The sequence below is a fragment of the Rhinoderma darwinii genome, chromosome 6, assembly GCF_050947455.1.
Source record: "Rhinoderma darwinii isolate aRhiDar2 chromosome 6, aRhiDar2.hap1, whole genome shotgun sequence".
Taxonomy (NCBI): Eukaryota; Metazoa; Chordata; class Amphibia; order Anura; family Rhinodermatidae; genus Rhinoderma; species Rhinoderma darwinii.
The window spans coordinates 74158069-74183874 of record NC_134692.1 but is presented as its reverse complement, the minus strand read 5'-3'; the positions used below and the strand labels follow the sequence as shown (position 1 = coordinate 74183874).

The following is a 25806-nucleotide window of genomic DNA, read 5'->3' as shown; positions in this document are numbered from 1 at the left end:
ATCTAATAGGCACTGTCACACTGATGATGCTGGTGAAAATTGTGTCCCAAAACGAAACGTTTATAACTTTAAAAGTTATGAGCTTTTTTTCTAAATATGCAAATGAGGTGAAGTGGGTGTCAACACCAGCGATCCTCCTGATGTGGAGCTACCTCACAGCTTCTGATGCTGTCCTATCAGCATCAAGCTGCTTCACACAGTATGAGAGACTGAGGCTGGAGGGAAGGGGGATCACTTATAATCTCCATATCTCTGGCTGTGGACCACCTAGAACAGTGGTTCTGGTGACATGAAAGATGAGATTCTAATCTCAGTTCGCAGTTCTAGCTGTGAAACAACCGGAGATATCACCAGTTGAAAACACAGGGAATGGAAGCTGTGAACTATATGATCACGCTGTAGCATATTTAGAAAAACGCACATAACTTTGCAAATAAACATTTTGGGAAAAAAAAATTACACTGTAGTTATCAGCATCATAGCGCCTACTAGATTAGTTAGGAGATAAGGAATTAATAAACTAGTGTCAGATCCTCTTTAACGCGATCGTGGGGTGCCGATGGTTGGCATGGCAGCCTGGGGGCCTAATGAATGCCCCCAGGTCTGCCATCTATGTACTCCTATTAAGGGCTTAATAGGAGCCTGTCAGAAAGACAATATACTGCAATACATTAGTATTGCAGTATATAGTGCTAGCCATCCGAAGTTGCTATATCTTAGCTACATAACATTACTGTGTCAGATCTATATAATGTTCACACATGGAACCTTAACCCCTTCCCCCACTCGGATGGGACTGTACGTCGAGATTGCAAGTGCTTTTCCACAATATCACGTACAGTCACTTCCGAGGTTTAAACTGTCGCCGTGTTGAGTAACACGGTGACAGCGTCCTGATCGCAACTGTCAGAGACAGCTGCCGAGGAGGACTCATGGCACAGGACCAATCAGAATGGTCCCATGACGGCAAGCGATGTGATTGGCCAGTCAGTACTGACTGGCCAATCACAGCACAGGAGGCCTGTTTTGCCGGCATCTCCAGCTATGACAAGCTCATTTCTCTCAGACAGCTTGTCAGAGACAGTTGCCTGTATGAAGAAAGTGAAGGGTCATAAAAAAAACCAAAAAACAGCGATCTGCCACTTTTGTGCCTACTGACCAGTGATCACCGCCTTTGGTGCCCACTAGTCATCAAATATATAATTTCAATCACCCAAAGTGCCATTCTGCCATGCTGTGATCTGTGCCCAGCGATCATCTGTCGCAGTATCCGGTCGCCATCACCCTGCTGTGTCCTTAGATTGCCCACTGCCCGAGTTCCCTGCTAGGTAGCAATGCCACGTCTCATTTGGTTTTTCCCCTGATAGGTAGGGTTCTCTTACTCTTGGAAGAACAGCAGGGTCGTCGGTCCATTCTCGTTACTCAGTTAGGAGTAGCGGTGTTTATTTTCTGTTAAATAAAAGCCAAAACATTTTAGTCCGCATCAAGTGACTCAGAGTCTGCACCCCCCTTGCTCTGCATGAGCTGACATGGGTAGCTGGGGACAATTATACCCCCAAGGTGCCTGAATTTACAGCCCCCACAGGCATTCAATTTGATACTCCGGGGTTCAGCCCCATAGATTATCTTAAACTTTTTTCTTTTCTGACACCCTTTTAAATGTAATGGTCCAGCAGACCAACATATATGAAGGTAAGTTCATATAAAAGGAACCCCAACTCATTTTATGCGAGGCGCTAAAATTGGACCCCACAAACGCAGTGGAATTAGGGAAGTTTTGGGGCCTATTTTTACGTTTTGGTCTGGTCAAAAAGCCCAATTTTAGAGACTATTGGTCCCCTGATACGTTATATAACACCCCCCTGTACCGCACAATTATGGGCAGGACACGATTTGAAGCCATCCTGAAGTTCCTGCACTACGACAACAGTCACTGCCCACCCCCACAAGACCCAAATTTTGATAGGCTCTATAAAAATAGACCATTAATTGCCCACTACGCCCAAAGTTTTTCCCAAGTTTATACCCCCCAACAAAACATTGCAGTGGATGAATAATTAGTAAGCTTCAAGGGTAGACTGCACTTCTGGCAGTATCTACCAAATAATATGCCGGTACGGCATAAAAATGTACAAATTATGTGAGTGCCACCAGTTACACCTACTCTTTTAGAGTTTATGAGGGGAAAGACTCCCATATAGATCCCCCAGAATGCCCCCCTTCCTAGTGATTAGTGGAAAGATCGTATGTGATCTTGTTCATCCTTTACTTGGCAAATGATATCATCTTTATCTGGACAAATTTTACAACCGTGTCCCATTGCTAAAAGTTCTCTCGTCCAGATCCACCTCGGCGTGCTGAACAATCCACAAAAATCAGAAGGGCCTGCCCAAAACTTTGATGGGTCAGACGCTAAAATTAGGAGAGAGCAGAGCTGTCTGCAGCGACGATCTGCTGCTCCTGAGATATAGGGATAAAAGGGACGGCCTTATACTGATTAGCATTCATGACAGCAGCTGCAGTCTTGTCCCTGTACGCGGATCCACCACCCAAGTCCCCAAACCATTTTGCGTACAGGAGTACAACTAATATATGGGTGGCGTTGACCTGTCTGATCAGGTAATAAAATCATACAGCGCCATGCGCAAGGCAAAGGTGTGGTATAAAAGCTTTGTCAATCTTGCACAGATTGCTTTATACAACGCCTTTGTCCTCTGCAGATATGCTGGCAGTGGAGATACTTGCGTCTAATTTCAGGAAAAAGTAATTAAGGCCCTACTATTTGCTGACCAGGAAGGGGAGCGCAGGTTATCTGGTCCTTCCGTCAGTAGGATAATTCCAGGCCAGCATTTGCCCACAGAAACCCCCCTACTGAAAAAAAACAGAAGCCCCAAAAAGGTGCCGGGTTTGCGCCAAGCGAGGCATTCGTAAGGACACCACATACCAATGTGAGACGTGTCCCACAAAGCCCGGCCTGTGCATGAAACAATGTTTCAAAATATCAGACCTCCTTGGATTTTTTATTTATTTAGGCTTTGTTCACATCTGCGCTAGGGTTCCGTTCAGACTGAGGTTTCCGTCAGAATGGAGCCCTGACGGACACAAACGGAAACCATAGGTGTGTCAAAGATTCACAGAAAGCAAGAAGAAATGAAGGGAAAGCATCTCTCATACAAGTGCTGCACCCCCTTGAAAACATTTTTATTGGCTGGAAAACCCCTTAAAGACATGTGACGTAGATGTACACGGCAGCTGTTAAGGGGAAGTATGGAGCGGGCTCACGGACTGAGCGCGCTCCATACTTAGCGGGTGATGGCTGTGTAATACAGCCGACACCTCACTCCAACAAGCGGAATCAAAGACCACTTTGATTCTGCTCGTTTAACCACTTAAATGCCAGTCAATCGTGAACGCTGCATTTAAAAAGCTATAATTAGGATGGCGGCCCCCTCCGTGCCAGTGGCCCCCCTGAGATGCGATTGCGGGGTGCCGATGGTTGTAATGGCAGCCTGGGTGCCTAATGAAGGCTCCCAGGTCTGCCATCTTTGTACTCCTTTGAAGCCCTGCCACTGGCAGGGCTTCAAAGGAGACGGTCAGTATAGCGATATACTGCAATACATTAGTTTTGCAGTATGTCATGCAAATGATTCAACGATCACTGGTTCAAGTCCACTACGGAGACTAATAGAAAACAACTTTAAGTGATGTTTACTGTTTTTATGTACAAAAAATAAATATTAAAAGTTCAAAAAAGTGACAAACTTAGTCGGTATAATATTCACCACCACTTACAGGCAGATTACCTATATTGGGGGAGATGTATGGAAACGGTTTCAAAGGAATAGAGTAGCTGTCCTTGGCATCCAATCAGCACAATGCTTTCATTTTCCAAAGAACCTCGGAAAAATAAGAGGTGGAATCTTATTGGCTCCACTTTTCCGTGGTACCAGTATGTAGATATCTCTCTTTTATTGTGTCTATGCATATGCCTGGAACCCTGTCACTTACCAAATCCAAAGTAATCAGCTACTTTGTGCCCGCCACCCCTGGGGCTACACAGACCTTCACATACCGCCCCGCACATTTGGAAACGTGAAATAGGAAAATACTCCCCCTACAAACCACACAATAGGATAATGTATAGAGCCGCTGCTGGGGGATTCCAGTCAGAGCGCGCGTAGGTGCATAGAATGACCTGAGCTCAGAACACACCCAGTGAAATGAGGAGGGGCCGAAGGTCGCTCCAATAGGAAATAACGCAACCAGCAGCACGTACATTCCAGGGTACATTGCCTGACTGCGGCTGTATGAACAGGGGCGCATTCATCTCATCCGCTAAACATGTCCGCGCCAGATATGGAGAAGCTGCGGATGTCAGGAACCGGGAAGGCTATCGCTGTCCTGACGAGCGGAGGAGATGCACAAGGTCAGTACACAGCGCTTTAGCCTCTTATGTGCTGCCCGCTCCATGAGGGCTGCTGTCAGCTGTGGCCGGCGGAAACCTGCTTGTAGTTTTTGCAGAGACCGCAATGTCTAAATACTTCACAGTGCGGATGTGGACATGACAAAAGTGAGTAACAGTCACGAGGATCGACCCTGCCCCATGTTCCTGAACTGCCCTCTTTATATATGCAGGTTGCCATGTCCAATGGTACAAACTTCCCACCAACACATGGCACTTGCCCCTTCAGTACCATCATAGTCACAGTGCTTCCATATCTGTCGCAGCCACTTTGCCCCTCCTGTGCCAGCCAGATCAATATTTTACCAACTTCTTCCACACTGGCACTGTGTGATGTGCTGTGGCCTGAAGGTCAGAGATGAAGAGGAAAGTGTTAAAAGCGGTACAGACCAGTCCAAATCCGTCGTCCTCCCATATAAACCATTGTGGCTGGTGGAGGACAGTAGGTCCCATGCGGCTGTGTTTTGTATAGTTCGGAGTAGTAATGTGTCATGTACAGGGTGCCCTGTGCAGCACAATTGGCGCCCCCTCCCATATTACATACCTTCCACACAAATGAAGCCACCATATACTGTAACACCGGTATATCCTGTACGTATAAATAATGCTGCCATTTACTGTAACACCGGTATATCCTGTACGTATAAATAAAGCCACCATATACTGTAACACCGGTATATCCTGTACGTATAAATAAAGCCACCATATACTGTAACACCGGTATATCCTGTACGTATAAATAAAGCCACCATATACTGCAACACCGGTATATCCTGTACGTATAAATAAAGCCACCATATACTGCAACACCGGTATATCCTGTACGTATAAATAAAGCCACCATATACTGCAACACCGGTATATCCTGTACGTATAAATAAAGCCACCATATACTGCAACACCGGTATATCCTGTACGTATAAATAAAGCCACCATATACTGTAACACCGGTATATCCTGTACGTATAAATAAAGCCACCATATACTGCAACACCGGTATATCCTGTAAGTATAAATAAAGCCACCATATACTGTAACACCGGTATATCCTGTACGTATAAATAAAGCCACCATATACTGTAACACCGGTATATCCTGTACGTATAAATAAAGCCACCATATACTGTAACACCGGTATATCCTGTACGTATAAATAAAGCCACCATATACTGTAACACCGGTATATCCTGTACGTATAAATAAAGCCACCATATACTGTAACACCGGTATATCCTGTACGTATAAATAATGCTGCCATTTACTTCATACATAAATAATACGTCTGTAAAATGTATAAATATATAATACCGCCATATACAGCACACATTAATACTGTACATATAAATAATACCCTCGTGTGTGTGTGTGTGTGTGTGTGTGTGTGTGTGTGTGTATATATATATATATATATATATATATATACATACACACACACATAATGCTGCCACATATAAAGTCCAACATATGCTGTAAATATAATTAATATAGTTACTTTATATTCTACACACATATAACACTGCTATATATTGTCTGTATAAAAAATACTGCTACATACTGTACACATATAATAACATTATATTCACTACACACCTATTATACTGCTATATACTATACTCACATATACTGTATTTTTCTGACCATAAGACGCACCCAGGTTTTAGACAACAGAAAATAAGAAAAAAATTATTTGTTAAAAAATAATTGATTCTGTTTCACCACATTGAGAGGCGGGTTTTTTTTTTTCGTTTTGTTTTTTACACGTTTTATTAGTTCCTCTAGGGAACTTGAACCAGCGGCCACTTGATTACATGTGGAGTTACTGAAACCGCGTAACAAGCTGAGCTACGCTGTTTCCCCTAAGGCCTCGTTTACACGAGAGTATTATACGTCCGTGCAACGCGCGTGATTTTCACGCGTGTCGTACGGATCTATAATAGTCTATGGGGCCGTGCAGGCAGTCCGTGAATTTTGTGCAATGTGAGTCCGTTGCAAAAAACTCACAACCTGTTCTATATTTGTGCGCTGTTCGCGTATCACGCACCCATTGAAGTCTCTCTGAACAGGGAGCTAGGTCTCTGTTTTTAAATACTTTATTAGTGCCTTAGTAATGGCAGAAGTCAATTGACAATGTCCATTACTAAGGCGGGGTTTAGTGTTGGCCAGTAAAAAGGCTAGCACTAGCCCCACATTATCACCCCCGGTACCCACTGCCACCAGGGGTATCGGGAAGAGCCGGGTACAATTCGGTACCCGACCATCTGCAGTGTTGGGCGGCCGCAGACTGGTATTATTAGACTGGGAAGGGCCAAAAAATGGTCCTTCCCACGCTGGTAATGCTAGGCTGTGGCTGCTTTATTGTATCTGGCTGGTTATGAAAATGGGGGGGACCCCACGTCATTTTTGGCAATTATTATTGATCGTTTTTCATAACCAGCCAGATATAATAAAGCAGCCTAGCATTACAAGGGTGGGAAGGGCCACGTGTTTTGGCCTTTCCCAGACTCCTGATACCAGCCTGTGGCCGCCCCAGTGCCCGACCATCACTACAGATGGTCGGGTACTGCTCTTCCCTGTACCCCTGGTGTTGGGTACTGGGGTAATAACAGGGTTACTGCTAGCCTTTTTGCTGGTTAACACTAAGCTCTGCCTTAGTAATGGACGTCGTCAAACAGAAAACTGCCATTACTAAGGCGCTAATAAGGTATTAAAAAAACAGAGACATAAGAAAATATATATATTTTTTAAAATACAAACTCCCCCACAAGACACTCGCTTATTAAATTTTATTTATTAAAAAACAGATCATGGAAGCAACGAATCTACTACTAGGTCCAGCGGAACCTGCAAAACAAAAAATTTTAGTAGTATGAAAAATAAAAATACATATGGTATGTTTGGTAATGGTTGGGAGAAAAGAGGAGTCTTCAAGCGGTGCTGCTACACACGGGATAACATGCAAACCCGTGAACAATGATGAATCACGTATGCAAATAGAAGTTCCAAAGGTTTATTATAGAAGTAAAATGGCAACGCGTTTCAATGCTGGATCAGCATCTTCATCAGGTCTATAGGGTATGTTTACACGGCTTATTGTCAGCCTTTTTCGGGCCGTAAACGCTGCAAAAATCAGAAGCTGAATGCCTCCAAACATCTGCCCATTGATTTCAAAGGGAAAAACAGTGTTTCGTTCCCACGGGATGTTTTGTTACGCCGCCGTTTGTAACAAAAAACAAACGCCCCCATAAAAAAATGTGCATATCTCTTCTTGAGCCGTTTTTGGAGCAGTTTTTCATTGTCTCAATAGAAAAACAGCTCCAAAAACGGCCGCAAACAACGCTTGATGCTTAAAAAACAGCTGAAAATCAGGGGCTGTTTTCCCTTGAAAACGGCTCTGCATTTTACAGCCGTTTTTTGTTAAGTGTGTGAACATACCCTTATACTCACCTACAGCATACGTCTGTCTTCTCCCCTGCACCGTAATAGAAACTAGAGGTTAGTGAACTGGGACGGGAACTAGAGATGCAGCATAGTAATAATTCTAGTGCATCATGGAGCTCTCCACCACACCTGCAGCCGCTCCAAAAAAAGAAACGAACACCACCCCCAACGTACATACACACACAAACCCCCCACATCCCGCCACATACAGACAAACCCCCCCCCACGCACACCCTACACACAAATCCCCCCCCCCCCCAAACATGCAAAACACACACACACTTTACCTGCAGTGCGGCAGGTTTTCACCAAAATGGATTCACCACCTGAAAGAACGATTAAAATGAAGTTTATTATTGATTATTATTAAATGTATGGCTCAACCGGCCACTAAGTCCAGAAACCAGGCACAACCAAGTGATAGGCGAAAAGGAAAGTGTCCAGGGTGATGGTATGTCTCCAACACCCAAGAACCACCTCTCCCTACTTGTTATATAAATATTCGCTACACACTTTCCAGCAATTTCAATAGATCCTACGAATTTCAGTATCACCACCAGCGTGATACCTCATCAGGGATTCATAGAAACATTGATTATTTAGTTTTAAAAACAGAACACTGGATAGCACTGTTCATGTGCTGATTTTAGCCTCCAGACGCGTGTACGACTCTGATGTACTAGCCAGTTTCTATGAATCCCTGATGAGGTATCACGCTGGTGGTGATACTGAAACGCGTAGGATCTATTGAAATTGCTGGCAAGGGTGTAGCGAATATTTATATAACAAGTAGGGAGAGGTGGTTCTTGGGTGTTAGAGACATACCATCACCCTGGACACTTTTCGCCTATCACTTGCTTGTGCCTGGTTTCTGGACTTAGTGGCCGGTTGAGCCATACTTTTAATAATAATCAATAATAAACGTCATTTTAATCGTTCTTTCAGGCGGTGAATCTATTTAATAAAAAATTTTGAATGACATTCTATATCAATCTTACAGTGAATCACTTCACCAAAATGGCGCCGACTTATCCTCTACAAACCAGCTTCTATGCTGGGTCTCTCTGAACTGCACATGCCACAAAGCATGCGCAGTACAGAGATAGACGGCAGAAACACATGAGATAGGGTCAGCTCCCATTCCTACTCTCCTGTGCTCTGTAGCTGCCGTATTCATCTGTGTATGCGTCGTAGAAGAGACACATACACAAAATAAAAAATGGCAGCCCCTAGAAAAGTACAAATTTTTTTTAATGTGAAAACAAAGTAAATATAATATTTAAGTAAATAAAAACACAAGTTAATTAAATAAAAAAATTCATGACACCTTTCCTTTAAGATTGTGTTTTTAGTCTGGTGAGCTCTGGTTAGTTTGGTCTGAAGTTATTTCGTGTGAGTTATATTCTATGTTTGACTTGTGTCTGAGGAAAGGTGTCCATTAAGCGCTTGGCATCCAGGTAACGCTGTTTGGAATGATCGTTCAGGTGGTTTATGTAGGCATGGTGGGTGGTAAGGAGATCCAGATGTGAAGTATTATATTTGGCTCTCTGCTCACGTGTGTACAACACACAAAATGCCACGCATGACCGCTTGTGAGGTGCGCCGCATAAGGGAGGAGTCACCCAGGAAGGACAAGTTCTCAATGAACTTACCCAGTGGACACTGAGGTATACAGATTAGAATAGAAACCACTTTCTCAGCATGAGTTAGGGTATGTTCACACGCACTGTTTTCAGACGTAATTCGGGCGTTTTACGCCTGAAAAAACGGCTGCATTACGCCTTCAAACATCTCCCATTGCTTTCAATGGGTTTTATTGACTCCATTGAAAAACAGCTCCAATAACGTCCATAAAATACGCCGCAAAAAACGCGAGTTCCTACAAAAAAGTCTGAAAATCAGGAGCTGTTTTCGCCTGAAAACGGCTCCGTATTTTCAGACGTATGTTGCTAAGCCATGTGAACATACCCTTACTGTCAGATAAAGAGGAAATATTCAGGCCTAGTTCACACGGCATATGTTCAGGCGTATTTCAGAGTGTTAAAACCGCTCATATTGCACTCAGAAATACGGCTGCAAACCGCATCTCATTGGTTTAAATGGGAAATACACTGTGTAGTTCATATGGGGCGTTGTTTTTTTTTACTCGACTTTAAAAGACGCCTTGTAAAAAAGAAGTTACCTGTGCCTTCTTGAAGCAGAGTTTTCCCATTTCTCATTGACACTTCAAAACTTCTTCCAAAATGCACTTAAGACACAAGCATAAAAAAAGCAAAACTTTAACCCCTTAATGACCGGGCATGTTTGTACCTTAATGACCAAGCCAGATTTGTCAAATCTGGTATGTCTGACTTTATCAGAGAATAACTCTGTGAAAGTTATGAATATCCAAGTAATTCTGACATTGTTTTTTCGTCACATGTTGTACTTTATTTTAGTGGTAAAAGTAGACTGATACGATTTGCGGAAATTAATTAAAAAATAGAAAAATGGAAGAAATTTTGTAAAAATTACCATTTTCCCCTATTTTTAACTGCAATATGTCACATATGTACACACATACTGTACAATTTTTTTAATTAAATATATATTTCTATCTCTTTACTCCATTTTGGCAGCACTTTTGAAAAAATAAAATAAATTTTCAGCAATTTAGAGGACTTACAAATTGAATAATAATTTTATACATTTTGAAGTACATTTTGTTTTCCTGCACCAAGCTAGGTTTTCAGAGGCTCATAGGTCTCAGAGTGATGGAAACCCCCACAAATGACCCCATTTAGAAAACTAGACCCCTTAAGGTATTTACCTAAGGGTATAGTAAGTATTTTGACTCCACAGTTTTTTGCTAAATTTAATACATAGCAGGTGAAAAAAAAAATAATTTCACTTTTTTTCATAAAAGTATCAGTTTGAAGACCAATTTCTTTGTAAAGCGACCATGAGAATGAAGAAACACACCACAAAATCTATCACCCTGTTTCTCCTGTTTTCAAAAATACCAACATTGTGGCCCTAATGCGCTGCCTGGACACACGGCAGGACCCAAAAGGAAGGAAGCACCCGGAGGCTTTCAGGACTCATATTTTGCATGAAAATGTTTTAGGCCCCACTGTACATTTGGAGAGGCTTTGAGCTGCCAGAACGATAGAAACTCCCCATAAACGACCCCATTTAGAAAACTAGACCCCATAAGGTATTTATTTAGGGGTATAGTAATTATTTTGACCCCACAGTTCTTTGCTAAATTTAATGCATAGCAGGTGAAAAAAATAATAATTTCACTTTTTTCATAAAAGTATTTGTTTGAAGACCGATTTCTTTGTAAAGCGACCATGAAAATGAAGAAACACACCCCAAAATCTATCACCCTCTTTCTCCTGTTTTCAAAAATACCCACATTGAGGCCCTAATGCGTTGTTTGGACACACGGCAGGGCCCCAAAGGAAGGGAACACCCGGAGGCTTTCAGGACTCATATTTTGCTTGAAAATGTTTTAGGCCCCAATGTACATTTGGAGAAGCTTTGAGCTGCCAGAATGATAGAAACTCCCCATAAACGACCCCATTTCGAAAACTAGACCCCTTAAGGTATTTATCTAGGGGTATAGTTAGCATTTTTACCACACAGGTTTTTCGCTAAATATATTGAAATTAGTCTGTAAGAATTAAAATGTACTTTTTTTCTGAAACAACATAGAAATTTGTATTATTTACAAGGAATAACGAAGAAAATGCACCCCAACATTTGTAAAGCAATGTCTCCCGATTACGACAATACCCCATATGTGGTAATAAACTGCTGTTTGGACCCACAGCAGGGCTCAGAAGGGAAGGAGCGCCATTTGGATTTATGATTTTGCTGGAATGGTTTTCGGTGCCATGTCGCATTTGCAATGCACTGGAGGGACCAAAACAGTGGAAACCCACCAAAAGTGACCCCATTTTGGAAAAACCTTCAAGCAATTTTTCTAGGGGTATAGTGAGCATTTAGACCCCACGGGTCTTTTGCAGAGTTTATTAGAATTAGGGCGCGAAAATTAATATCAACATTTTTTCCACTAAAATGTTGCATTTTCTCATTTTCACAAGGGATAAAGGAGGAAAAAAACAACCATTTTTTTATAAAGCAATTTCTCCCGAGTACGGAAATACCCAACATGTGGTCATACGTTTTTTCATTAGAAATGAATTAACCCTTTCAGGACTGATCCATTTTTTGCTTTCATATTTTAGATTTTCACTCCCCGCTTTCCAAGAGCCATAACTTTTTTATTTTTCCATCAATAGAGTGGTGTGAAGGCTTATTTGTTGCGGGACAATCTGTAGTTTTCATTGGTACCATTTTGGGGTACATGCGATTTTTTTTTTTTTTTTTTTTTTTTTTTTTTTTTTTTGATCACTTTTTATTCAATTTTTTTGCAATCCTGAGCAAAAAACAGGAATTCTGACACCGTTTTTTAGGTTTTTGTTTTGCGGCGCTCACCGTACGCTATAAATGAAATTTTTACTTTATTCTGCGGGTTGATACGATTACGGCGATACTATATGTATATAGGTTTGGTCCTTTTTTTTAGCGTTTGCGCAATAAAATGACTTATTTATAAAAAAAAAAATTTCTGTGTCACCATATTCTGAGAGCCGTAATTTTTTAATTTTTTAGTCAAAAAAGCTGTGTAAGGGCTTGTTTTTTGCGGGACGGATAGAAGTTTTTATTGGTACTATTTTCGGGTACATGCGACTTTTTGATCACTTTTTATTCTTTATTTAGGGAGCGGTGGTGACCCAAAAAATTGCGATTCTGTCGTAGTTTTTTATTGATTTTTTTTGCGGTGTTCATCGTGCGGGAAAAATAACATTATAGTTTTATAGTTGGGGTCGTTACGAACGCGGTGATACCAGATATGTGTACTTTTTTAACGTGTTCATTTTTTTTCTATAATAAAAGTCTTATTATAGGAAAAAAAGCATTTAGTGTTTATGTCACTTATAACTTTTATTTTTACACTTTTTTTAAAACATTTTTATTACTTTTTTTTAATTTTTAACTTGTCCCACTAGGGGACACTTAGTCTTGCAGCTTTGATCGCTGCTAGAGTACATTACACTACACACGTAGTGTGATGTACTCTAACTGTCATTGTGACGTGACTGTCACACTGACAGGAAGCAGAGGAGGAACGGCCGGAGGCTGTTCCTCCGAGGCTTCCGTGCATGGCAACCCGGAGGTCATTATCTGACCTCCGATTGCCGTGACAAGCATCGGTAGCCCCCACGATCACTTCGTGGGGGCTGCTGATGTGCTTCAAACCACTTAAATGCGGCGACGGCAATCCGTTGCCGCACTTAAGGGGTTAACTGCCGAAATCAGCGGCGATGGTCCGCTGTCCGGCAAGACTGATGTCTCAGCTGTCTAGGACAGCTGTCAGCGCGGGTCTGTCACTCTGTGTTTACACAGAGTGACAGTTTGAAATGCGGACGAAAATGAACGTCATGGTGCGGGAACTAGCAGCCGACCATGACGTTCATTTTCGTCCTTGGTCGTTAAGGGGTTAAAGTCAGCTCTAAAAATACCTGGATTTCCGAGTCTGTTTTCTCTTAACCCCTTCCCGATATTTGACGTATGGCTACGTCATAACCAGGTAGGGGAATGCGGGTGCCGGGTGTATGAATATTCCTATATTAAGTCCATCTTTGTAGGAAGACGGCTTAAAACTCCAGAAAATATCAAATTCAAACTAACTCAAAAACATATAGGAGCATGAAGACCATAGTTAACTTCAATTAGAATAAAAAATAATTTATATTATTGTTTAAAAAAATATAAGAGACCAGGTGAAACATACAATAAGTTAAAAAAACGGATGTGATCAACATGCATACAGCGCTTCTCCATATCCAATAAAAACTGCCGGTTATTTTCAAAGATTTATGTTCAGTATCAAAAGAACATGATTACATTAGTGTGCCACTAGGGAATATGCCCATACTCAAGTCATTACAATAATGGAAGTATGGAATAAAATCACATTAATACAGAAATGATGTTGTATAAGTTAGCGTCAGTATTATGCCTCAGTAGCAATAGCCACCTCAAATAAGCTCCCTATAGATAACGATATCAATGTCAAGATAGTGATTCAAACACAGACCAAAATAAAGCAGCTTTAGGGCAGATTCACACGAACGCTGCGTTTTTGCGCACGCAAACAACGCGGCGTTTTGCGAGCGCAAAAACCATTTGACAGCTGCGTGTGTCATGCGTGTCTGATGCGCGGCTGCGTGATTTTCGCGCAGCCGGCATCATAGAGATGAGGCTTGTCGATGCCCGTCACTGTCCAAGGTGCTGAAAGAGCTAAATCTTTCAGCACCCTCGACAGTGAATGCCGAACACAACAGCGAAAAACATGTAAAAAAAAAGATAAAGTTCCTACTTACCGAGAACTTCCCGGCCGTTGCCTTGGTGACGCGTCCTTGGTGACGCGTCCATGGTGACGCGCCTCTCTTGACATCGGGCCCCACCTCCCTGGATGATGCGGCAGTCCAAGTGACCGCTGCAGCCTGTGATTGGCTGCAGCCTGTGCTTGGCCTGTGATTGGCTGGAGCTGTCACTTGAACTGAAGTGTCATCCCGGGAGGTCGGACTGCAGGAAGGAGACAGGAGTAATCGGTAAGTTAGAACTTCGTTTTTTTTTTACAGGTTCATGTATTTTGGGATCACAAGTCACTGTCCATGGTGCTGAAACAGTTTAACTCTTTCAGCACCATGCACAGTGAATGTCTCCCGACGTCGCGGACCGGAAATTTTTTGGCCGGGTTCGGCCAAAACGAGTTTGGCCGAACCCGGTGAAGTTAGCTTCGGTTGTCGGGGTTCGCTCCTCGCAAAGACACTCCGTTTGGATGCTTGGAAACAGAAAAGCACGTGGTGCTTTTCTGTTTCCATTCATCCTTTTGACAGCTGTTGCGCAAACACGCAGTTCGCACGGAAGTGCTTCCGTGCGACATGCGTCGTTTTCACGCACCCATTGACTTCAATGGGTGCGTGATGCGTGAAATACGCAGAGTTATTGAACCTGTCGCGTATTTTGCGCAGCGAACAAACGCTGCGCAAAATACACGGACTGTGTGTACTGCCCCATAGACTTCTATAGGGCATTGCGTGCCGCGCGAAAACCACGCGCCCTACACGCTGCCAAATCACGCTCGTGTGAATCCCCCCTTACTTACATGACACTGTGAAAAACAAAAGTAGTGGCTTGTATGACCGCCTCGACGCGCGTTTCGACGTAGTTCTCAGGAGGCGTGTATGTTACAGCCTTGTCGTGGCAGGTGGGCTCACACAATTTGATAAAAATTTGCACTAAGAACCTCCCTATTGTAAGTAGATTTAGCAGTGATTCATATTTATTTATATTTAGTGGCTTAGGTGGCATTAGTCCAAACAGGATGGTGGCACTCTCAGACCTACACATATATTATCTGGCAGGTAAGCTCTGTGGTTTGAGGTAATGGCCATTCGATGCCCCCTTATCAGATACAAGTCATTATTTGGCCTCGTTAGTGGCTAGAAGAAGTTTGATTCGTTTTAGGGGCGATGTATTGCGTTCCCACTTAGCAGTATCTCCTGCAATTAATAAGGTAATCCAGCTGTTTCGTGTATCAGGCCGGTTTCGAGACTATGCCGGATGGGCAGGACTCCCACATATGCATTTCACAGGTGTTATCACTTAGAAGCAGATTTCTGGCATCTTGTGTGGGACTGTCCTTACATCTCTACGTTTTGGACACTGGTATTTTGCTTCCTCATGTCCTGGTTATCTATCCCTATACCGAATGCTCCTGAGATCGCTTTATTTGTCATTTTAGATGAAGAGCAATGGACACATCACGCATATTCTTGAAAGAGACTTTAGCCAGGAAAACTATTGCAATGCACTGGATGGCAGATAGACCACCGTCCATCTTAGCATGGAAAAAACGTAACGTTCTTATAACTTATGAATGACTAGTCTATAAACACCGTGGGTGCCCTGATAAAGTTTATAAAGTATGGGGTCTGTGGTTGGATTCCCCTGACACTATAGGTGTAGCGGAATCCTGATTTACACGTCACACTCCGGCCTGATAATCTTTAGTTGACCTGCATTAACTTTATTTATTTATTTTTCTTTCTTATATTTACTCCTATACAAAAAGCTTAACCCTGTCCCATCGCTAATTTGCCGATTTACATCAGGAAAGGTTTTTTTTAATAATGGCACCTGCTCAGAAGCAGAGCGCACAGCATGGACCCAGCGGCAATACTTGCGTTCAGAAAATGTTTTCATCGTAAGCTTTTAATCCCTCAGATGCCGGTGTTGGATGTGACTACCAACATCTGCGGTTTTTACTGATCCTTTAGCTTCGGGACCGGTCACCGGCTCCCGCACAGTGAGATCGTGGGAGCCAGTGTACTCCTATAGCAGCTGGGAGCCTTGTGAACGCTCCCAGCCCTGCTATAGGAAGATTGCTATTGAAACCTGCCAATCTACTAATTTTGCAATATTGTGATATTGCAGTCTATGGCATAAGCGATCTAATGATCGTAGGTCAAAGCCCCCTTAAAATGTAAATCACCCCTCTTTCCCTAGATCACATATAAAAATAAACCTAAAAACATTAAGTATCCCTGTGTCCAAAAATGCACAAACTCTAAAAAATATTTATCCAATACGGTGAACGTCGTAGCAGGAATCTCTCAGTTATCGACATGCCAGACAGTCCCCCAAATGGTATTACTAAAAACGACATCTTTCCACCTACAAAAAGAAGTCTTACACAGCTCTGTACACAGAAATATACAAAAGCTACGGGGGTCACAATATGGCGATGCAAAAAATATTTTGTTTCTTTCAATCTATTAAGTTTTTTTTAAAGGTACTAAAACATAACAAAAACTATATAGATTTGGTATCACAGTGATCGTACTCACCCGCAGAATAAAGGTAATGTGTTGTTTTCACCGTACATCGAACACCGTAAAATAGAAACCCATAAGAAAATGGCGGAACTACTGTTTTTTTTTTTTTCAATTCCACACCATTGTGAATTTCTTTTCCATCTTCCCAGTACCTAGCAAATAATAAATAAATGGTGCCATTAGAAAGTACGACTTGTCCCGTAAAAACTAAACCCTCATATGGCTGTCAACGAAAAAGTTATGACTTTTTGAAGGCGAGGAGGATAAAAACGAAAATTTAGTCTGGTCCTGAAAGGGTTAAGCGGCACAGACAAATGGTTCTGTTAATATCTGAATCACTCACATTGTTCAAATGTGCTGCTATGTCAGTGCGTTGTATTTACTTTTGTTTGCAACATAAATAACACAAATTCTTTAAAAAATATAATTTGCGCCAAATGGGGATTTTCACGTAGTTGCAGAGGTCGCACTACAGATCTTTCAGCCAGTTAAAAATACTTCTCTTAGTATTTTGAAGGAGTTTTGTGGTGCAGATTTTCATGCGGAATCGCCGCTGCAGATACACTGTTGGAAAAAGTAAAAAAAAAAAAAAAAAGTTAATACTCTGTTCTCCGTTGTCATTGCGACTCGTCCCTCTGTTCTCTGGCCTCCTGAGCTGACAATGCAGCAGTCACATGGGATGAAATGTCATCCAAGGACACCGGCCTGGATAGACAACAGAAGGGATTAAAAGGGATTTATTTTTTTTATAAAAAGGTCAGTGTGTTTGGTTCAACTTTTTATAATTCGTTTTTATTAAAAATTATATTTTGAACTTTTGGGATACAGCCGCTTTGTTTTCTGCATACAGAGCAGCTGTATCTTACGCTAAATCCTGTATCCGTCAGGTCCGCGGGACTGATGGGTTTAGTGTCAACGGGTAGATCCATCTCTAATCTTTCATATCTAAGTTATAAAATTTCTAACGGATCAAATGTTGTGGTCGCTATTAACCACGGCATTCAAGTTGTTAAACGGCCAGGAACAGCGCGATCTCTGTTCCTGGCTGTTAGTGCAGGGTGTCAGCTATAATATACAGCTGACACCCGCAGCATATGGAGAGGTGTTGGCGCGTGAGCCCGCTCCATACTTGTCCCCCTGCACCATGACGTATCGGCATGTCGAGGTGTTAAAAAGTTCATATATCCGGTATACTATTAGATTAGCATAAGCTGTTTGAAAACTTAGTGTCTATTTAAATTACCAGAATGATCTCCTTTGTCTATGATCCTACCATATTGACAGAAATATATTCAGCACACACAAATAATATTCTATAATACATTTGTTTATTCGTTTTGCAGGAATGAACGCTGCGGTTCGCGCTGTGACTCGCATGGGTATTTACGTTGGAGCTAAAGTTTTCCACATATATGAGGTATTTTACGGTTTCCATATATACAATTAATCTATATGAAAATTTTAGTAACTTAATGAATATTTTGTAATACTAATCTTGTACTGGACTTGAGTTACAGCCTTTATAATAGTTCAAAACTGCATTCACAGTTCTAGTGGCTTCAGAGCTGAAATCTCTAGTGTAGTATTTACATCAAGCACTGTATAATATGCTTATTTCATTATAAGATCAAAAAAGACAGCGAAGCAGCCCTCAGAGTGAAGTGGTTTATTCACCAGACATAGTCTTCAACGTTCCACCTTCTCAATGAAGGCGTTTTCAAGCAATTTGTGATAGACACTGGTGAACATATATAAGGAGCAAAGCCCAATCAATTAGTGTTACAATAAAATAACAATTATACAAAATTGTTCAAATTATAAAGTGTAATATGACGTGTAAAAAACACTAGTGTACTTTCAAGTGAAATATGACATGACATACAAAAATCTAAAATGCATGCATCATGAATAATATAAAAAATTAAGTGTACATATTAAACAATCATGAGTAAAATGTGTTCAAAAACAAATGCAGCTGGCACTCTCCAATCTAAATGTAGATCAAAAGGACTCCTATGCACTCGTGTGGGAAATATCTCAGTGTCTGTAATAGCAGACTGCGCATGTCCACAGTAAGGGTATGTTCACACACACACTAATTACGGACGTAATTCGGGCGTTTTTGTCCGAAAAATGCGGCTTGAAAGCGTTGACAAACATCTGCCCATTGAAAGCAATGGGCTGACGTTTGTCTGTTCACATGAGGCGTATATTTACGCGCCGCTGTCAAATGACGGCGCGTAAATAGACGCCCGCGTCAAAGAAGTGACCTGTCACTTCTTGGGGCGTAATTGGAGCCGTTATTCATTGACTCCAATGAAAAGCAGCGCCAATTACGTCTGTAATAGACGCGGCGTTCATGCTGTTACGGCTGAAATTCCGGGGATGTTTTCTCCTGAAAACATCCCCGTAATTTCAGCCGTTACGGACACTGCCGTGTGAACATACCCTTAGGGTATGTGCATACGATAGTTTCCTTTTACGTCTGAAGTTACAGACTGTTTTCAGGAGAAAACAGCTGCGTCTTTTCAGATGTAAAAGCTCCTCCTCGTATTATGCGAGGAGTCTTTGACGCCGTAATCTTGAGCTGCTCTTCATTGACTTCAATGAAAAACGGCTCAAATTACGTTTCAAAGAAGTGTCCGGCACTTCTTTGACGAGGCAGTCATTTTACTCGTCTGCACAGTACGTCGGCAAACCCATTCAAATGAATGGGCAGATGTTTGCCGACGTATTGGAGCCGTATTTTCAGGCGTAAATCGAGGCATAATACGCCTCGATTACGCCTGAAAATAGGTCATGTGAACCCAGCCTAAGGGTATGTTCACACGATTAACAAAATACGTCTGAAAATACGGAGCTGTTTTCAAGGGAAAACAGCTCCTGATTTTCAAACGTTTTTTGAGCAACTCGCGTTTTTCACGGTGGTTTTCAATGGTCTATGAGAAAACTGCTCCAAAAACGTCCCATGAAGTGTCCTGCACTTCTTTTGACGAGCCGTCATTTTACGCGCCGTATTTTGACAGCGAGGCGTAAAATGACAGCTCGTCTGCACAGAACATCGTAAGACCCATTGCAAGCAATGGGCAGATGTTTGCCAACGTATTGGAGCCGTCTATTCAGGCATAATTCGAGGCGTAAAACACCTCCGTTACGTCTGAAAAGAGTTTGTGTGCACATACCCGAAGGATATGTTTACACGCACTGTTTTCAGGCGTAATTTGTGCGTTTTACGCCTCGAATTACACCTGAAAAAACGGCTCCATTACGCCTACAAACATCTGCCCATTGCTTTCAATGGGTTTTACGGTGTGCTGTTCCCACGAGGCTTAATTTTACACGTCGCTGTCAAAATACGGCGCATAAAAAGACACCCGCGAAAAAGCTTCTTGGGACTTTTTGGAGCCGTTTTTCATTGACTCAATTGAAAAACAGCTCCAATAACGTCCATAAAATGCAGCGAAAATCGCGAGTTTGCTACAAAAACTTCTGAAAATCAGGAGCTGTTTTCGCCTGAAAACAGCTCCCGTATTTTCAGACGTATTTTGCTAAACCGTGTGAACATACCCTTACACTCACTAACTGGTTTCGGTTGAGCATGTGATCGGCCGTCATTGGAATACACAATGCAACAGTGAAAGAGCAACGCAATGCGTCTTAAAGGGAATGTGTCGCGAATTAAACTTTTTTTTTTTAAAGGAAGTTGCCTATTTCTATTAAGTTTTTTGCTGTATTTTTTTTTTTTTTTTCTTTTCTTCCACATGGTGGAAGGTATTAAAAACGAAATAATAATTTTACATGTTTTCCTATGTTGGCCACCAGAGGAAGCACTTCCTATAATTACAGCAAGGTGAATAAGGCAAAGCAACCTGACTCACAGCTGCCGTAAATGTGGGAGGGAATCTCACCCGCCCCCTCTTACAAGCCAGGAAAAGGTGTCTTCAAATTGCTAAGCAGTGTCCGGCTGCAATTTTGGGTGTGATTATGCACTTCTCTTTGGCGAGCGTCTTTTTACGTGCCGTTTTTGGAAAACGGGCGCGTAAAAAACGCCCCGTCGGAGCAAAACGCCGTATTTCTTATTGAAACCAACGGGCAGATGTTTGTAGGCGTTCTGTTTCCAATTTTTCAGCCTTTTTTCGGGACGTTTACGGCCCGAAAAACGGCTGAAAACACTGCGTGTGAACATACTTAGGCGAAATTCACACGCAAAAAACGCAGAGTTTTGCGCGTGTTGCAGATCCATGTGTCATCAGTGAATGGTGCGTGGCTGCGTGATTTTCAGGCATATGGCATCCTTATGACACGCGGTTTCGATGCTTAGAAACTGCAATGAATGTGGTGCTTTTTTTTTCCTTAATTTATTTAACAACTGTAGCGCGAATCACGAGCGACACACGGAAGTGCTTCCGTGAGCTGTGCGCGATTTTCACGCACCCATTGACTTCAATGCGTGCGTGATGCGCGGAAAACGCCCAAGTATAGGACATGTCGTGAGTTTTACGCAGCGGACACACGCTGCGTGAAAATCACGGAATGGCTGAACGGCCCCATTGACTAACATAGGTCCGTGTGAATCCGTGAAAATCACGCGCGTATCACGGACGTGAACTACGCTCGTGTAAATAAGGCCTTAGAATGATGAAAGTGAAGTGAATGACTTTTCAGTTGACCGGTTCACACGGCGTGTATTTGACACATATTTTTATGCGCATTTTACGTGCCAAAAACCGCTTGATTACACTTGATTTTGCGTTCGTGCGTGTGTGCGTGTGTGCGTGTGTGCGTGTGTGCGCCGCTGATTCTTCAAAACAGCTGATAAGCAGCTATGAAGTATCAGCGGGGCCCGTGCATACTCCGCTCTATACACACACACACACACACACACACACACCCCTCTATGACACAGACACACACAGCTCTACAACACACACACACACACACACACACACACACACACACACACACACACACATACTCAGCTCTACGACACACACACACACACACACACACACACTCTGCTCTAGTGCACAGACACACACACACTGCTCTACTACACAGACACACACACACACTCTGCTCTACTACACAGACACACACACTCCCCTCTACTACACAGACACACACCCTCCCCTCTACTACACACTCCGCTCTACTACACAGACACACACACTCCGCTCTACTACACACACACACACACACACACACACACACACACACACACACACTCGGCTCTACTACACAGACACACACACACTCCCCTCTACTACACACTCCGCCCTACTACACAGACACACACACACACACACACACTCCGCTCTACTACACACACACACACACTCCGCTCTACTACACAGACACACACACACACACACACACTCGGCTCTACTACACACAGTCAAAACTGCTACACTCATACACTCCGCTCTACTACACAGACACAGTCAGCACTGCAACATACATACACACGCTCTACTACACAGACACACACACACACACACACACACACTCTGCTCTACTACACAGTCAAAACTGCTATGTACATACACACACAGTCAGCACTACTACATACATACACTCCGCTCTACTACACACACACACACACACACACACACACACACACACACACACAGCTCTACTACACACAGTCAAAACTACTACATACATACATACACACTCTGCTCTGCCACACACACACATACACCTCTGCTACATACACACATACATACATACACTCAGCTCTACTACAGACACACACACACACACACACACACACACTCCGCTCTACTACACAGACAAAACTGCTACATAAATACACACACATACACACACACACACTCAGCTCTGCTACACAGACACTCAGCTCTACTACAACTGACAAGCTTAACTCCGCACACAGTCCACACTGAGAATACATCTAGCGGCGGGGGTGATCACAATTCTGCTATCTGAGGAGAGTCATACCCTGCCAATACGGATGCATCGGTCCATGGCAGGGACCTTGCTGTAATGGCGAGGACCGAAGTTAGCTTCCGGGGCCTAGAAGGCTTCCGTCGCCGATGGCAAGATGGTGCCGGCTCAGGAACTGAGCCGGCGTCAGTGGTGGATGTCAGCTGTATGTTACAGCTGACACCCTCCTATAACGGCACGGACCGGAGCTAGCTCCGGTCCCTGCCATTAACCCCTTAGATGGAGCGATCGAAAGCGATCTTAGCGGTTGGTAGCAAATCGGTTGCCCTGCATGCGATCACAGGGCTGCCAGCTGCTGCTATGGCAACAGGAGGCCTAACAATGGCCTCCTGCTCTGCCGTTACGAAAGCCGATTAGGCCCCCCCAGGAGGCGAAGCCTAATCGGCTTGCTGTCATTGAATGACTAACCGATCTAATACATTGCACTACATAGGTAGTGCAATGTAGTAGAAAATAAATCAGACATTTAAACCTTTGAATCCCCTAGTGGGACTAAAACAAAGTGTAAAAAATAAAGTTGTAAAAATTATAATAAGTTTCAAGTAATAAAATAAAACACAATCGCCCTTTTTCCCTTATCAAGTCCTTTTATTATTTAAAAAAATAATTATACCATACATATTTGGTATCACCGTGACCGTACCAGCCTGAACTATAAAAATATTGTTATTTATTCCACGCAGTGAACGGCGTAAAAAAAAAAACACCTGTATAAAACAATGCCAGAATTTCTGTTTTTTGGTCACTTTGCCCTACAAAAATTGGAATAAAAAGTCGCACGTATCCAAAAATAGTACCTATAAAAACTAGAGCCCTCATAAAGCTCCGTCAACTAAAAAATTAAAAAGTTGTGGCTCTTTCAACTTGGCGAAAAAATAGGTTCCTTTTACTAAAGTAATTTTATTGTGCAAAAAGTTGTAAAACATAAAAAAAAGGGCTATAAGTTTGGTCTCTCCGGAATCGTACTGGCCCGCATGGTGAACTCTGTATTTAAAAAAAAAAAAAAAAAAGAAAAAAAACTATGCCAGAATTGCTGTAGGATAAAAAGTGATCAAAAATTCGCAAGTACCCAAAATTTTATGTTACTAATAATATCTACAGCTCATCCCGCAAAAAAACAGCCTTCATACCACAACGTCTATCAAAAAATAAAATTAGTTAAGGCTCCAACAAGTCAGGAAAGAAAAAATATGCAATTGTGCCGGCCTAAGGGGAACATTTCTTCTGTTTCAAAAGTCGATTTATCAAGGCCCTAAAATTAGGAAACCAGGAAGGGTAGGGCCCAAACATATCTGCTGGAAGCGAGGGTGCTCTTATTATACCAGGACAACATTTTCCCAGCAAAATTCCCCAAACTTCAAAGGTGCGGAGTGTGGACCAAAAGGGAGATAAAGAACACCATATATCAGAGCAACACTGGACTGTGCATAAAGGATTGCTTCACAGCGTAAGGCCTTATTCACACGGACGTGTCAATTTTACGCGCGCAAAAAACACTGTCATCAACATATGGTGCGTGGCTGCGTGATTTTCACGCAGCCGGCATCATTATGACACTGTTTTTATGTTTACAAACAGAAAAGCACGAGGTTCTTTACTGTTTTCATTCATTTATTTTACTACTGTTGCGCGAATCACGCGCGGCACTCGGAAGTGCTTCCGTGTGCCGAGCGCGATTTTCACGCACCCATTGACTTCAATGGGTGCGTGCTGCGCGAAACACAGGCAAATATAGGACATGTCGTGAGTTTTTTTACGCAGCACGCATACGCTGCGCGAAATTCACTTAGTCTGAACGGCCCCAGTCACTAACATATGTCCGTGCGGCGCGCGTGAAAATCGCGCGCGTAGCACGGTCGTATAACGCGTTTGTGTGAATAAGGCCTAACACATATCTATGGATGATTTTACCCCTTTATTATACCAGCTGACTATGCCCCTGATGTACTCTGACCATCCTACGTGTACCCCCACATTATAATATTAAACATAGGCAATACTCAAGCAAAACTACCAAGCAAAATCCACGCTCTACAAGCCAATTGGCGCTCCCTCCCTCCTGAGCCCTACAGTGTGCCCAAATAGCTGTTTACTTCCACATATATGGCATGACCATGCCCGGGAGAACCCGGAGTGTATGTCTCCAGTGGCACAAGCTGGGCACTACATATTTGCCACTGAAATGGCATATCTAGGGAGAATTTTTAATTTTTACTTTGCACAATCCGCAGCGCATAAATTTATGGAAAAGACCTGTGGGGTGAAAATGCTCACTACACCCCTTAATAAATGCCTTGGGGGTGTAGTTTCCAAAATGGGGTCACTTCTCGGGGGTTTCTTTTATTATTTCACATCAGAGCCTCTGCAATTGTGAACCAATACTTTGTAAATCGCCAAATTAGGCCTCAATTTCGCATGGTACTCTTTCACTCTTGAGCCCTGTCTAAGCTCCAGGCAAAAGATTAGGGCCATATGTAGGGTGTTTCTAAAGCCAGGAAACACAGCATAATAATTAGAGAGTGGTTGTTACGATACTGGCGAACACTGCTGGAATCCTATGGTCAGAAGTAGCGAGCGGAGCACAGTGCAGAACCCGGTGAGACGTCCCCAGGAACAGTGCTTGGAGGGTGGAACACGAGTAGTAGTCAATAGCAAGGAAGTAGGAACAGTCTGGCAAAGACAGTTCTCAGGAGCAGGAGACTGGAACAAGTCACAATACTCAAGCACTGTTTGGTATTCCATGTGGTCTGAAGTAGGCCCAAACAGGAAACAAGGTGGTTCCACACGATGCAACATTTGCCATCTTGGTTAAGGGCAGGTTTAAGGGCAAAACAGCAGCCTCCAGTGGTAAGGAGTAAAAGTGCAGCACAATTCTTCAAAGTGTAAAACAGCGGCCACTAGTGGTAATTTTGCAGTACAACAACAGAATCCTGACAGTGGTCTTGTTATGGTGGCACAACCTGGGCACCACATATTGGCATA

General features: G+C 42.7%; 1 protein-coding gene across 3 annotated transcripts in view; it reads left to right on the top strand.

Moving 5' to 3' along the window:
- The first annotated feature begins 3972 nt into the window (after window positions 1-3972).
- PFKL (phosphofructokinase, liver type) overlaps window positions 3973-25806 on the top strand; it is a 175090-nt gene continuing 153256 nt past the window's right edge. For 2 of the 3 annotated variants that reach the window (XR_012849520.1, XR_012849521.1), the window contains exons 1-2: window positions 3973-4426; window positions 18201-18274. Coding sequence is in view for 1 of the 3 variants with exons in the window: in XM_075829946.1 (XP_075686061.1) it covers window positions 4342-4426; window positions 18201-18274 (159 nt within the window). In the remaining 2 variants the exon portion in view is untranslated. The remainder of the gene's footprint in view (window positions 4427-18200; window positions 18275-25806) is intronic. The other variant, XM_075829946.1, reaches the window with a different exon arrangement.